The sequence below is a fragment of the Camelus bactrianus genome, chromosome 7 (genome assembly GCF_048773025.1).
Source record: "Camelus bactrianus isolate YW-2024 breed Bactrian camel chromosome 7, ASM4877302v1, whole genome shotgun sequence".
Classification (NCBI taxonomy): Eukaryota; Metazoa; Chordata; class Mammalia; order Artiodactyla; family Camelidae; genus Camelus; species Camelus bactrianus.
The window spans coordinates 80,522,235-80,536,199 of record NC_133545.1 but is presented as its reverse complement, the minus strand read 5'-3'; the positions used below and the strand labels follow the sequence as shown (position 1 = coordinate 80,536,199).

General features: G+C 36.7%; 1 protein-coding gene across 25 annotated transcripts in view; it reads right to left on the bottom strand.

Moving 5' to 3' along the window:
- Nucleotides 1–13,965, bottom strand: part of SUGCT (succinyl-CoA:glutarate-CoA transferase) — a 622,687-nt gene that overhangs the window by 558,005 nt on the left and 50,717 nt on the right. For all 25 annotated transcript variants that reach the window (XR_012508284.1, XR_012508287.1, XR_012508285.1 and 22 more), the window contains exon 7: nucleotides 8,660–8,751. Coding sequence is in view for 5 of the 25 variants with exons in the window: in XM_045510767.2 (XP_045366723.2) it covers nucleotides 8,660–8,751 (92 nt within the window). In the remaining 20 variants the exon portion in view is untranslated. The remainder of the gene's footprint in view (nucleotides 1–8,659; nucleotides 8,752–13,965) is intronic.

Sequence of the window (13,965 nt, the reverse complement as noted above, 5' to 3'; positions counted from 1 at the left end):
GGTTGCCATGGAAGCCAGCATGCAGTGGACTGAGGACGGAGACAGGAACCACATGCCCTTCTCTCACAAAGTATTAACAGAATCTCTTATTACTTAAACCAGCGATTCCAAAACCGGGTGGATCAGCAGAATCACTCGGAGGATTTTCAAGAATACGGATAAACAAAGTTTCTGTTTCACTAGGTCTAGGGTAAGGGACTTTACGTGTTATTTAGAGTTCTCTAATTCTAAAGACTTCCGGTGTATAGCAAAATTGGTGTCAGCACTCCTAAACGTGAAAATCCTCGATTCAATCAGGCCAGGCTCTGGAAGGTCTGTAGAACTGCATCCCGCAGTTCTGTCGTGAAGTTCTCAACCTTCCTTACCCCTCAGGACAGGAATTATGATTCACTAATACAGATGTGAGCTTTATTAAAAGTTCAAAGTTCTTTTCTGTGGCAATGACTGCAGACCAATTATTTATTATTTTTGCACTTGCTGACCCTCAATATATAAAAGGAATGACTAGAGAGGACTAAAAAGTACACTGACTCTACTTAAAGGTATTGTTTTTACACAAATATTAATCTTCCTAATATTTTAAAACTTTCCGTGCCAAAAGTGCAGTTTCCTCCTCCTTGAACATGCAGCGAAAGACAGAAATTAAAGTATTTTCTCAAAAGTTAATGTTAATGTTAACGTTCAGTTACAGCTAAACAACGTTCTCACCAGTCAGTCCAGGGGCTGACAATAGGTGATAAGGTAGTGGCTCAGAATCAAGACTAATTGAGCTAAACCTTATTTCCCTTTATTTCCTCAAAGCTGCACACTGCCCTTTAGAAATCTCTTTATACTCCCCCTTTACAGTCACTTAGCCTTGAGTTTACTTAGATAAAAAAAGGTGGAGTGCAGTGCACACATTGTGACTTGCCGTGCAGTCCAAGCTCCTACGAAAGATGCTAACTTAGAATTTAAGATCTCATTAACTTCCCACTAGAATTCTCTATGGTTCAAATAGTAATTCAAGACACTCTGCATCTTCCTTTTTACTGTGCAAAATCACAGTATCAGTCAAACATTGCATCCTTGACTAGCCAATCTTTCCCACAAAAAAATAAACTGTAAAGAAAGAAATTCTATTGTATTATTCAGTTTCCAAGATAAAACAGTAAATAGAGACTCCTAAAGCTGAAAAACTCTCAAAGGATCATTGGGTCCAAATTCCTGCCTTCAGGCAGGTAAATGTCTAAATCATCCAGGAAGACACTCATCCCTCTCTCCTTAAGGACCTCCAGAGGCTAAGAGCAGTTACTGAGTACCCAGCACATGCCAGGTGTGCACCAGAAAGGGAAACGGAGCTAGCATTATTCCCCACATTATTCATTTAATCTGAGTACATTTTTGAGGATTTGTGTTGATATTCTCACTTTTATTAAAAAAGAAAAAAAAACCCAAGGCTCGGAGATGTTAAGTGGGACTAGGATTTCAAGCCAGGAGCATCCTGAGGCTCAGGCTCCTTCCACTCCCCCATGCTAACAGAAACCACATGACCTGTTTCCGTATGCACTGCAATGTTCAGTGCCCTTACAGTCAAAAAGCTCCTCATTCAGCCGACTAAAATCTCTTCTCCAGTTCATTTTCTCTTATTCATTGTTCTACTGAACAATAAAAATAACTATTCCACATCCTCCTCAAAACAGATGAAAACAGAATTCAGATCATTTCCTTGTCTTATCTATGGCAAGCAAATCCGGTCTCTAGAGACTTTCTCATTGAAGAAACTATCTCATATTCCTGGGATAACTGTGGCCATTCTTCGTAGGATTTTCTCTGATTATAACATTTTTTCAAAGCATGATGACTCAAAATGAACACAATGCTCTCAAAAATAACCATTTATTGAGACAGAAAAGAAAAGGAGGGGGTTTTTTCTTCCATGAGATTCAGAACACAAAACATTAGGAAGAAACTTGTTTACATGCTTTTTAATCAGTACCTCAAGCTAAGTGTTTTTCCTTTCCAAATATTTTTACCATATTTTTCCAGTCACAACCCAAAAAATTCTTTATTCACATTTTCTGAGTATGATGTTTATAGGAAGTGTCCTATCCAAAAGAAAACCCTCTCCTTTTATTTTTAAGTCTTCCCCTTAACTCCAAAAGGAATCTCAAATGCTATAGCTATTGCTACATGTATCAACCACTAATTATCAAACTGAAGTTGAATACTTAAAGACTCCAAATTCATAGATAATAATCAATGAGCACCAACTCTATAGTGGATCTGTGTTTCACTCTAAGGATACAAAAGGAAGCATTCCAAAGACACTCTCCCTGAATTAAGCCATTTATATTCTATAAAGTCAGAGACAGAGAAACATGCAAGTGGCAACATAATGAAAATCACACAGGAGCACAGAGAAAGAAGTGGAAAATTTTCTCTAAGGAAGCTAAGAAACAAACCAGGTCATAAAGGATGAGTGAAAGTCCTGTGTATCCAGTAGTGATTTCACTCGGGCACTACTGGCATTTTGGAGACAGAATCTTAGATTCAAGAGCCTGTCCCATATTTAAGGATGTTTACTCATCGCTACCTTAAGCACTAAATGCCAGTAACAACCCAACCATCCCACACATCACTTTGCAACTCCCAGAGTGGGGTGAAGACTACTAACCCCGATGAAAACCATCCCTGCAGAACAGGATACCTCAAGCTCAGAAGAGACACAGTGAAGAGACCCATCCTCCTACTTGGTCTTCGTTATGACAATAGCAAGAAAAGTGAAGCAGAAGGGAGGTGACTGACCAAATGAATAGGAGGATGGGTTTAAAAGATTAAAGGAGTTAATACAGTCAAGGAACTTGTGATGTGCAAGATACAATCAGAGAACAGATCCCATATGGAATCTTCACATGTAACACAAAATATAAAATATGGTCATTTGAGTTGGTTGATCAAATAACGGGTGTTGAGTCAACAGGCATTTGAAAAAGACTATGACATGATTTTATATATAATTAATGTGATACTTCTACCATAACTTTACAACTACCGTCTTAAAAAGATATTTCCCCTGTTTTACAAAGGGGGAAACTGAAGTCAGGCAACTTGCCAAATGTTACACTGAATCACAGAACGCAATTTCAAACCCCGGTTTCCTGACTTCCTGAGACCGTTCAATGAAGGCTTGCAGCAGGTCATCAATGAAGATGTTGAAACTGATCAAGATAATCACAGGAGTTGGACTTGAAAAGAAAATATTGAGGGTCAACATTCCTAAATAACATAGAAGAGAGACGAGCCCAGGATAACTGAAGCTGTCAGGGTGGGAAAGAGAAAAGTCTGTGCACAGATTTCAGAAGTGGGCTGAGTGTTGGCTCGGGGTTGTAGGACCACAATCTAGATGTGCGGATGGAGAGCCGGAAGACTGGCACCATCCCTACCCTGGGGTTTACAGAGGGTAAAATAGCCAAGCAAAAGCATCCTCCAATTAAGAGGAATTTGAAAAAAGTAAATAATATTCATGCATAACATGGATAGTATTTCAAAACAATTATCCCAATCTACCCTCCCTTTCTATATTGGTATGTATGTATATGTCAATGTCCTTTTTTCCTGCAACATTTAAACAAACTGTTTATATTTACTTTAGTCTTTCCTTCTGGCTTAAAAAAAAAAAAGCATTCTTTTTTTCATGTATTTCTTTGGAATGTTTCCAATTGGTCGACATTTCTATGGAATTTTTGGTGCTTACGTAAACCAACTTAGTATTATAGTTCCAGGCACACCAGTGCTATATATAGATGAGCTATAATAATTTTCTTGCTCTGCAATGTGGAACAAGAGTGGACACAGCTCAAAATAATACTGACAATATACAAAGAATCAACATAAAGAAATAACCTGGTTAAATAAAATGCTAAGTAAAAATAATTTGTTCCAATTTTGATTGTATTTACTGGACAGTTTAGAAAGATGGTAGTAGTAACAGCCCCTATGACAAGGACTCTTGACCACTGAGACTCCTCATTCCCAGCTAGACACAGGTGCTGATCCTTCCTCCCCCTAAAAAGAAGAATCACATCCATCCTCATTTCCCAACATGTAATGATTAAGATGAGAAAATCTTCCTAGACTGTCACGAGCAAAACAAAACATCAGGGGAACATGATATTGAAAATAAGAGAAAACGTGCAGACCTACAGATTACAAACAGATAATTCAGCTTGGTGTTTTTTAACTCTTTCATGGAGCCAAGCAAAACTAAACTGCTTCTTACTTAAACCTCCTGCTATTGTTCTTTTCAGTTTATGAATAAGTTCAAACTGAAGGACATCTCTATTACCATTCTCTTTCAAAGTTTAAAGCATGTACTAGGTACTCAGCAACTGCTCCATTTCCTCTGGAGGTCTTTAAGGAGAGAGAGGTAAGCATCTTCCTGGGTGATTTAGACATTTACCTGCCCAAAGGCAGGAAGTTGGACCAATGATCCTTTGAGACTTTTTCAGCTTTAGGAGTCTCTATTTACTGTTTTATCTTGGAAAAACTGAGTAATACCATAGAATTTCTTTCTTCACAATTTATTTTTTATGGGAAAAATTGGCTAGTCAAGGATGCAGTGTTTGATTGATACTGTGATTCTGCACAGTAAAAAGGAAGATGCAGAGTGTCTTGAATTACTATTTGAACCATAGAAAATTCTAGTGGGAAGTTAATGAGATCTTAAATTCTGAGTTTGCATCTTCCCTAGGAGATTGGACTGCATGGCAAATCACAATGAAAACTAATGAATCATTAAACATCAGCTGATGAATGGATAAAGATGTGGTGTGTATATACAGTGGAATACTACTCAGCCATAAGAAAGAATGAAATTCTGCCATTTGCAGCAACATAGATGGACCTAGAGAATATTATACTTAGTGAAATAAGTCTGAAAAAGAGAAATACTGTATGACATCACCTTTATGTGCAATCTAAAAAACAATACAAACGAATGTATAAAGCAAAACAGAAACATACTCACATATACAGAAAACAAACTAGTGGGTACCAGCGGGGAGAGAGGAAGGAAGGAGGAGCAGATTAGAGGTATGGGATTAAGAGACACTAACCTCTATGTATAAAATAGATAAGCAACAAGGATATATTGTGTAGCACAAGGAATTACAGCCATTATCTTGTAATAGCTTTTAATGGAACATAATCTGTAAAAATGCTGACTCATTATGCTGTACACCTGAAACTAATATAATATTATAAATCAACTATACTTCTATTTAAATTAATTAACTGAAAAACAAAATTCTAAAGCTTCTAGGAGAAAACATAGAAAGAAATCTTCATGACTCAAGGGCAGGCAAAGATTTCCTAAACAGAAAATACAAAGGACACTAACCATAAAATTTTAAAGTTGCTTTTCTTCTGGCTTAAATAAAATTAATAACTGCTCATCATAACATCATTATGATGTTTTATCATAGCAAAAAGGCAAGCCATAGACTGGGAGAAAATAGCAATATATGTCTGGCAGATACTTGTATCTAGAGTGTAGGAAGAAATCCCACAAATCAATGAGAAAAAGACAAACACTCCAATCAAAGTAACAGGAGAGACCAGAACATAGAGTGCAGAAAGAAATCCAAATGGCCACTTAAGCAAGTGAAATACTGTACATAATTATTCATCAGGGAAATAAAAATTCATATTGCAAAGAGATACTACTACCTACCCACCAAAATGACTAAAATTTAAAAGATTAGAAAAAGAATATGAAAATGCATATATGTATGTATACGTATGACTGAACATTGTGCTGTGCACCAGAAACTGACACAACATTGTAAACTGACTATACTTCAATTTTTAAAAAAGATTAGCATTGTCAAGAGTTGGTGAAGAAAATTAAAACTCTCAAACATTGTTGGTAGAGTACTGATAACACTTTGGAAAACTGGCAGTATATTAAAGCTAAATACACACCTAACCTGTAATCCATCTGTTCCACTCCTAGGTATATATCTAAGGGAAATGAGTGTGTATGTCCAAGAGAAGACATTCAAAAGAATATTCATAGGAGTTTTATCGATAATATACAAAAACTGGAAACACCTCAAATGTTCATTAACAGGACAATGGATAAATCGTGGTATATTCATACAATGGAATACTTTACCACAATAAAACACACCACTGATACACACAATAATCTAATGAACCTCGAAAACATTATGTTGAGCAAGAGAAGCCAGATACTAAAAAAGCACACAGCTTAGGATTCTATTTATAGACGTTTAATAATCAGTAAAGCTAGTCTGTAGTAGTAGAAGTCAAAATAATGATCACCTCTAAGAGGAGGTGGTTTTGTTTGGGAAGAGGTATGAGGGATTCATACTCTCTGGGGTGATGAAAATATGCTCTATCTGGAACTGCATGATGTTTTTCCAGGTGCACATATTTGTAAAACATCACTGAACCATACCCTTAAGATTTTTCACTTCTGGCTCCTCAAACCTACCAGGCTCTCCAGCATTTAGATGTCACACACGGTGTTGCCCTCTAGTCACCAGGTTAATACCTAATTGCATCCCGCCTTAAATATCTGGCCCCCAGGGAAGCCCTCCCTGACCACCTGCCCTGACAACATTAGTCTGCACTGAATACGGTGATGCGGTGAAGCTTCTTAACCACAGAGAAGCCTGGGTTCCAATCAGTCATCCGACAACGTGGAGCGATGCTACAGCACAAGTACACAGCTGTGCAGGCAGATAAATGTTCACCTGCAACATGATATAACTGGTAATAGTGCATCTGCACTCGCTGGTTAAAAATATTAGCCAGGGCTTTCAGAAGTGATCCCTCCCGTGCAGCCTCTACCGAGAGGCGCAGTGAACAATCATGCTACTGCTGACATCAGGGGAAGATGAGTCCTTTAACGGGAACCCCCAGCACGGGCTGATTCTCTTCAGGCTGCTTTCACCTCTCCTGTTCAACCATGTTTTGCAGAGATCTCTGGAAGTATTATGATGGCCTGAGGCACACTGCTCTCTGTGTTAACAGCACCCTGTACTCTTCTTCAGAGTTCTTTTTACTTGTTTGATATTTTTTCCTGTTAACTTTTGTTTTCTCCACTTAGGTACTGTGTCTACCCTGTTGCCTGTTTAATCCCCAGTGCCCACAGTTCCCAGCACACAGAGGGAATGTGTACCATAACCATTCATTGGATGGATGAACTGAGACATGAGAGGCGTGTCTATGTGAAGGAAATAGTCTAAGGAAATTAACTTTATTTAATTTAATAGACGTAAAGTACACAAAACAATGCTTGTTGTTATTTCCTTAGCCAGAACAAAAATCTCCTGAGTAGGATTCACAAGAGGTAAGTTACTGGCTGGTAAATAATAAGGTTGCGCACACACCGTGTGGTCATCCCTGTCAGAATACAGCACAGTGTACTAAAGGAGCTACCGGAATCCTTCCCCTCAGTTGTTTTTGAGCTAATTCATTCTCACATTTGAATATACAGATCTAAAAGCCTCAGAGTTTTTCATGTCTTCACAGTTGAGTACAATGCTCTTAACTAAAACCGCTTGCAAAAATGTCTTGTACATATAAGAACTTTTTTGGGAAAGAGCAAAGAGATACATGTCCATGTTCCGTTTTCTCAGTGGATGCAAAGAAAATCAGTGTCTTTGAATATTTTAAAGAAAAGCCACACACATTCTTTCTAAGATTTGTAGAAATGAAACAAATAAAGTAAAAGAACATATATTTTAAGTCACTGAAATCCCAATGCCTACTTTAAAATAAAAGAAGTCTTTAAAAAAAAAAAAAAAAGACTTGAGGTCAGTTTATCCCAATACTGCAGCAGTATTTTCTGAAGAATTAACTAAAGAAAATAATTCCAAGAAGGAACACCTACTGGAAAAAAGTTTTTTAAGGCTACCAATCTAATTTGTCTTGGAAATGGATGTTTTCCAGTGTTTTTATTCACTAAGTTTTCATACTTCTTTTTTTTTTTTTGACTTTACTAACTGATATTCTCACTTTTCCCCAAAAGTCGATTTTCTAAGAGTCTTTGATCTAATCAACCACATTCTGGTCATCTATATACTTTTTAGGAGCTTCCCAACCTATCATCAATGGAGAAGGATTGTGATGAAATCAAACAATTCTTTCACTGTCAGAAGCTAACGCATGTAACAATCAGACACAACTACACCTGAGGTGTTAAGTAACAAGTTTTAAAATATGTAAGCATTTATAATATTCCAGAGAGAAAAAAGAAACCCTCCACTCTGTATATATGACAAACGAAGGTACTCTGTTAGAAATGGACTTCTGTGGAGCAGTCTAGTCAGCCATTCTGCTACACAGAAGGAACATTCCTAAGCCACACGAAGGTGCCCACCCTGAGCTTGAATAATATAGCATATACAGAAAATGTGTTTGCCACCTGATCTATTGATTCTTGCTAAAAAGATTGTTATTTTCCATGAGGCCATACTGACATTTAGCCTCAAGTACATTCGTAACGAATACTTCCATTTGTAATGTCATTCACTTTCTGTGGTTTCTTTCTGAAATCAGCTCATGTTTAAACCTATGGGTTAGTAAAGATGAAAATCCTTTTGGAATAAATAGGGGGGAAATTATGAACATTCTAAAGAAGGATACCTACCTCGGGCCCTGTGATGTGCATTAGCCCAGAGACAGCACAGGCAACAGCATCATAGCCAGCGCGCTGAGACAGCGGACCTGTCCGACCATACCCTAGGGCAGCAAGGACAGATACAGTCAGCACCACGCAGGGAGAGCAGCAGCACCTTCATGTGCTGAAACCACTTGTGTCCAGAAACCCTGCGGCATTTTGTAACTATCAGATCTATACTGTCCCGTGAAGGAAGCAGTAAAATTGCAGGAGAATTTAATTATGGTGTTATACCCAAGAAGGTTGCAAACTGTTGACTTGAGGGCCGGATTCCCCTTGCATGAATGTTTTGTCTGGCCTAAAGACTGTTTTGAAATGTTTTTTACTTAGTTCCCAGCATTCAAAACTCAGGAGATAGCACATAAAATGCAAATTTCTGGCTTTTCCTGAAAAAAAACTTGAAAATAAATACAAAACGAGGCTCACATTCTCACATGGTAATAATCAATTAGAGTTAAGTAACAGCTCTTCCCTTTGCACAAGGCATAAATTCTCCAATGTGCACAGTCTCCACCCCTCCTTAATCCTTTACACCTCAGCCTGATTCACTCAGCCAACTCACCTTCCACTCTCCAGTAGGTATCTGCTACTCTTGCTCTGTACAAAACAGTATACAAAGGAAAACAAAACAATGTCTCCCTAGGCTCCATTCACATATTTTCTCAAGTATGCAAGGAAAATATAAATGATAATTGAAAATTTGAACATAAATAAAATGATCACATCTCCTGACAGCACTTTCTAGGATTATAAAGAGAAGGTAAAGATATCACTTTTTTTTTTTTTTTTTTTGCCCATCAGCAAAAATCAAGAGAACACAAAAAATATTTTCTCCTGCTCTCCTCAGTCCCGGTGCTATTGTCGAATAATAGAAGTTATATGAGGAGCTGCATGAATCTGTCTCTAAATCCCCTGTATCTTGCTTGCTTCTCAAACGTTCTCCCTCTGTTTCACTCCACATATCCACATACCTCACTCCCTCGCATCCTCCAACTCTGCTCTCAAATGTCTCCTTATCAGGGAGGCCTTCCCTGAAGAGCTTTTGTGAAAGGTCACGCTCCCTTCTCACTCTTAATTCCCCTTACTTGGTTATAGTCGACTTCATGTCTCTTATCACCACAACATATATAATATAGTTTATTTATTTTCTGTATCCTCCCTACTTAAAGCTATGCTCTAGAGGTTTTATCTGTTTAATTCACTGCTCTATTGCCAGCATCTGGAATGAGATTCAATAACATTTACTGAATGAATGCTTGTTATATAAAAACAATTACCTTTAAAAAACAAACAAATTGAGGGGAGGTTATAGCTCAGCGGTAGAGCACATGCTTAGCATGCACGAGGTCCTGGGTTCAATCCCCAGCACCTCCATCAGAAATAATAATAATAAGTAAATAAATGACCTAATTACCCCCAAAATAAATAAACTGTAAAGAAGACAACCAAATTAACAGATAAAGAAACTGAAGAGGCTTTTTTTTCTGTTTTGTTTCTGATCAAAATGATGACATAGGAGGCCATTTTCCTCTTCCCACAGACACAATGAATGTAGAGCTACACACAGGGCAATTCCTTCTGAGAGAAATCTGGAAACTGAGAAACTGGAGAAATCCAGTTGAATGACTCCTACACAATGGGCAACAGAGGAAATGCCCATATCAAAACTGGTAGGAAAGGCTGAGACACTCTCACCATAAACTTACTCCGGGCACAGCACCATACAGTTAGGAGGAAATCCCAAACTGAATGCTAATTAGTAACATCAAAACATAGGAAAGTATAGAACTCACTGGTAAACGTAAATATATGGTTAAATTCAGAATACTGTAATATTGTAATGGTGGTGGGCAAATCACCTATAACTCTAGTAAAAAGGTGAAAATTAAAAGTATTAAGACCAGCTATAACTACAATAATTTGTTAATGAACACACGATATTAAAAAGATATAAATTGTGACATCAAAAACATTAAATGTTGGAGGAGAGGGTAAAATGTAAAACATTTGTGTACATTTGAAGTTAAGGTGTTTTCAGCTTAAAATAGACTGTTATAGCTATAAGATGTTTTATGTAAGCCTCATGGTAGCACAATGCAAAAGCCTATAATAGATACACAAAACAGAAAGAGAAAGAAATCTAAGCATACCACTACAGAAAATCATCAAATCACAAAGGAAAGAAACAAGATAGAAAGAAAGGAACAAAGAAATTGCAAAACAACCAGAAAATAATTAGCAAAACAGCAATAGTAAGTTCATAACTATCAATAATTACTTTAAATGTAAATGGACTAAATTTTCCAATCAAAAGACAGAGTGACTGAATGCATAAAATGAACAAGACCCAACTATATGCTGTCTACAAGAGACTCACTTCAGCTTTAAGGACATAGACTGAAAGTGAAGGCATGGAAAAAGATATTCCATGCAAACAGAAATCAAAAGAAAGCAGAGGTGTCTATACTTACATCAGATAAGACAGATTTTAGGATAAAGACTTAACAAGAGACAAAGAAGGTCATTATATAGTGATAAAGGGATTAGTCCAACAAGAGGATATAATATTTCTAAATAATTATGCACCCAATGTAGAAGCACCTAGATATATAAAGCAAATATTAACAGACCTGAAGGGAGAAAAAGACGGCAATACAGTAACAGTAGGGTATTTTAATACCCCACCTTCAACAGTAGCTAGATCACCTAGACAGAAAATAATCAGGAAATATTGGACTTGAAGTACACATTAAACCAGATGGACTTAGACATTTGCAGAACATTCATCCAACAGCAGCAAAATACACATTTTTCTCAAGCACACATGGAACATTCTCAGTATAAATCATACGTTAGACTACAAAACAAGTCTTAATAAACTTAAGAAGACTGAAATCACATTAAGCATATTTTCTGACCACAATGGCATGAAACCAGAAATCAATTACAAGAAGAAAACTAGAAAATTCACAAGTATGTAGAGATTAAACAACATGCTGCTGAACAACAAACATGTCAAAAAATTCTTTGAGACAAATGATTTTCAAATGAAAACAAACAAATGAAAATACAACATACCAAAATTATAGAATGCAGCAAAAGCAGTTCTAAGGGCAAAGTTCATATGATAAATTTCTACATCAAGAAATCTTTCTCAAACAAACAATCTAACTTTATACCACAAGTAACCAGAAAAACAAGAACAAATAAAGCCCAAAATGAGTAAAGGAAGGAAATATCAAAGAACAGAGAAGAAATAAATAAAATAGAGACTAAAAGAACAACAGGAAAGATGAATGAAACTAAGAGCTGGTTCTTTGAACAGATAAAAACTGACAAACTTTTAGGTAGACTCATCAAAAAAAAAGGAGATTAAGAACTCAAATAAATAAAACCAGACATGAAAGAGAAGAGGTTACAACTGACACTACAGAAATACAAAGAATCATATGAGACTGCTATGAACAATTATACACCAACAAATTGGACAACCTAGAAGAAATGGATACATTTCCAGAAACTTCAAAACTGAATCATGAAGAAATAGGAAATCTGAATATACCAATTACTGGTAAGGAGATTAAAGCAGTAATCTAAAACCTCCCAATAAACAAACATCCAGGACCAGAGGCTTCACTGGTGAATTCTACCAAATATTTAAAGAATTTATATTCCAGAGCAGCTAGTTTACAGCTATAAAGAGCATTCTGGACCAGACTTTCAGCCTTGAACACAATGGTTTTTAAACCACTGGTACCCCAGCATAAAACAGGCCTCCAGGAGCAGAGAGAGGCTCCACCATATGTGCTCATGAAACACCTGTTATCTTAACAAGAAGTCAAGAGAAAGAATTAGTTTCAGTCCACTCTAGGTAGGGAAAATCAGGTGCTGCTCAGGCTTCTGGCCAGGAGCCCAGATGTCCCCAGTGGGACAAACAGAGGCCCCTCACAACCAGCACAAGTCTAAATGAAGTCTTCTAAATAAAGGCCCGCAGGAAAACATGCTCAGGGAAACAGTTTGCTAAGTAAAAGGGCACCATAATGTTTGCCTTGTGATACAAATTCTCTTGTTCAGCTTACAAGGGGGAGGCACAAATATCCTAACTACTTTAAATTGCAACTTCCAAGTATTTCTGTTAAAGATAAATATAAATAGTTACTCTCATGGAGGCAGTATGGCATAGTGAATAAAAGGATGAGTTTTAGGATTGAAAAAATTCTGGATTCAAGTTATAGCTCCATTAACTACTAAATCTTTGACAACTCATTTAATCTCCCTGAACCTCAGTGTCCACAGCATTCACATTTATCTCACAGATACATTATGAGGATTCAATCTGGTAAGTTAGAATAAGCAAAGTACATTTTATACTGTGAGTTAAATATACTTGGTTAATAAAGATGCATTGATTAATACCCTAAAAATAGATATAGTACCTTGCCCTTTCCACAAAATATTGAGAATAATGAAAACTGCCTTGAGGTATGTGGAAACGATGAACTAAGCATTGCAATTATATTGTTTAATAATCCATTAAAAGCAAAAGTTTTTCTACTTGAGAACCAGCACACGTTCATTTTAGAAAAGAAACCTGACAATAATAAAACATATACATTTTTTGCAATATAAGTCAAAAATTATTCCACCATTCACCTTACACTTACTTGCCTTAACTATTTAAATACTGACAACCAGTACCATCAAAAAATACCTGTGACAATACGTTAAAAATCTTAAAACAGGAAACTGACATTACCAAAATGGCATTTTGCAAAGATGACTCTGCTGGCAATGTAAAGATTGAATTATTTATCAATAATTTAGCAAAGAGCTGAAAAAATGGTTAAGTATGGAATCCAGACAGTTCTTTTTAACTTTACTTTTTAGCTTTACAATTCCAAAAACAACTATGATCAAAATCCAAAATAAAGAGGAAAAATTTGAGCATGTGAGTTCTATTTTATATTCAAGTAAGGGGGTAAGGAAAATTAAGGAGGTTATGGAAAATCAGAGAGAAACAACTTTCTCTCTCTCCCTCTCTCCCTCCCTTTCTCTCTTCTCTCCTCTCTCCACTCCCCCACCCACTTACTTACATTCATTTTAAGGAGCAATCTCGCCATCTTGTGGCTTCTATGAACATTGCCTATAAAGCAAAACTTGAATTTCCAGACGTAAGTTAAAATGCGAGGGAAGGAAACTAAATGGAAAAGATTTCCTATCTTTTAATATATGTCAATTTTTAATCTTTTCATATCTGAGTACCAGATGATCTGGCC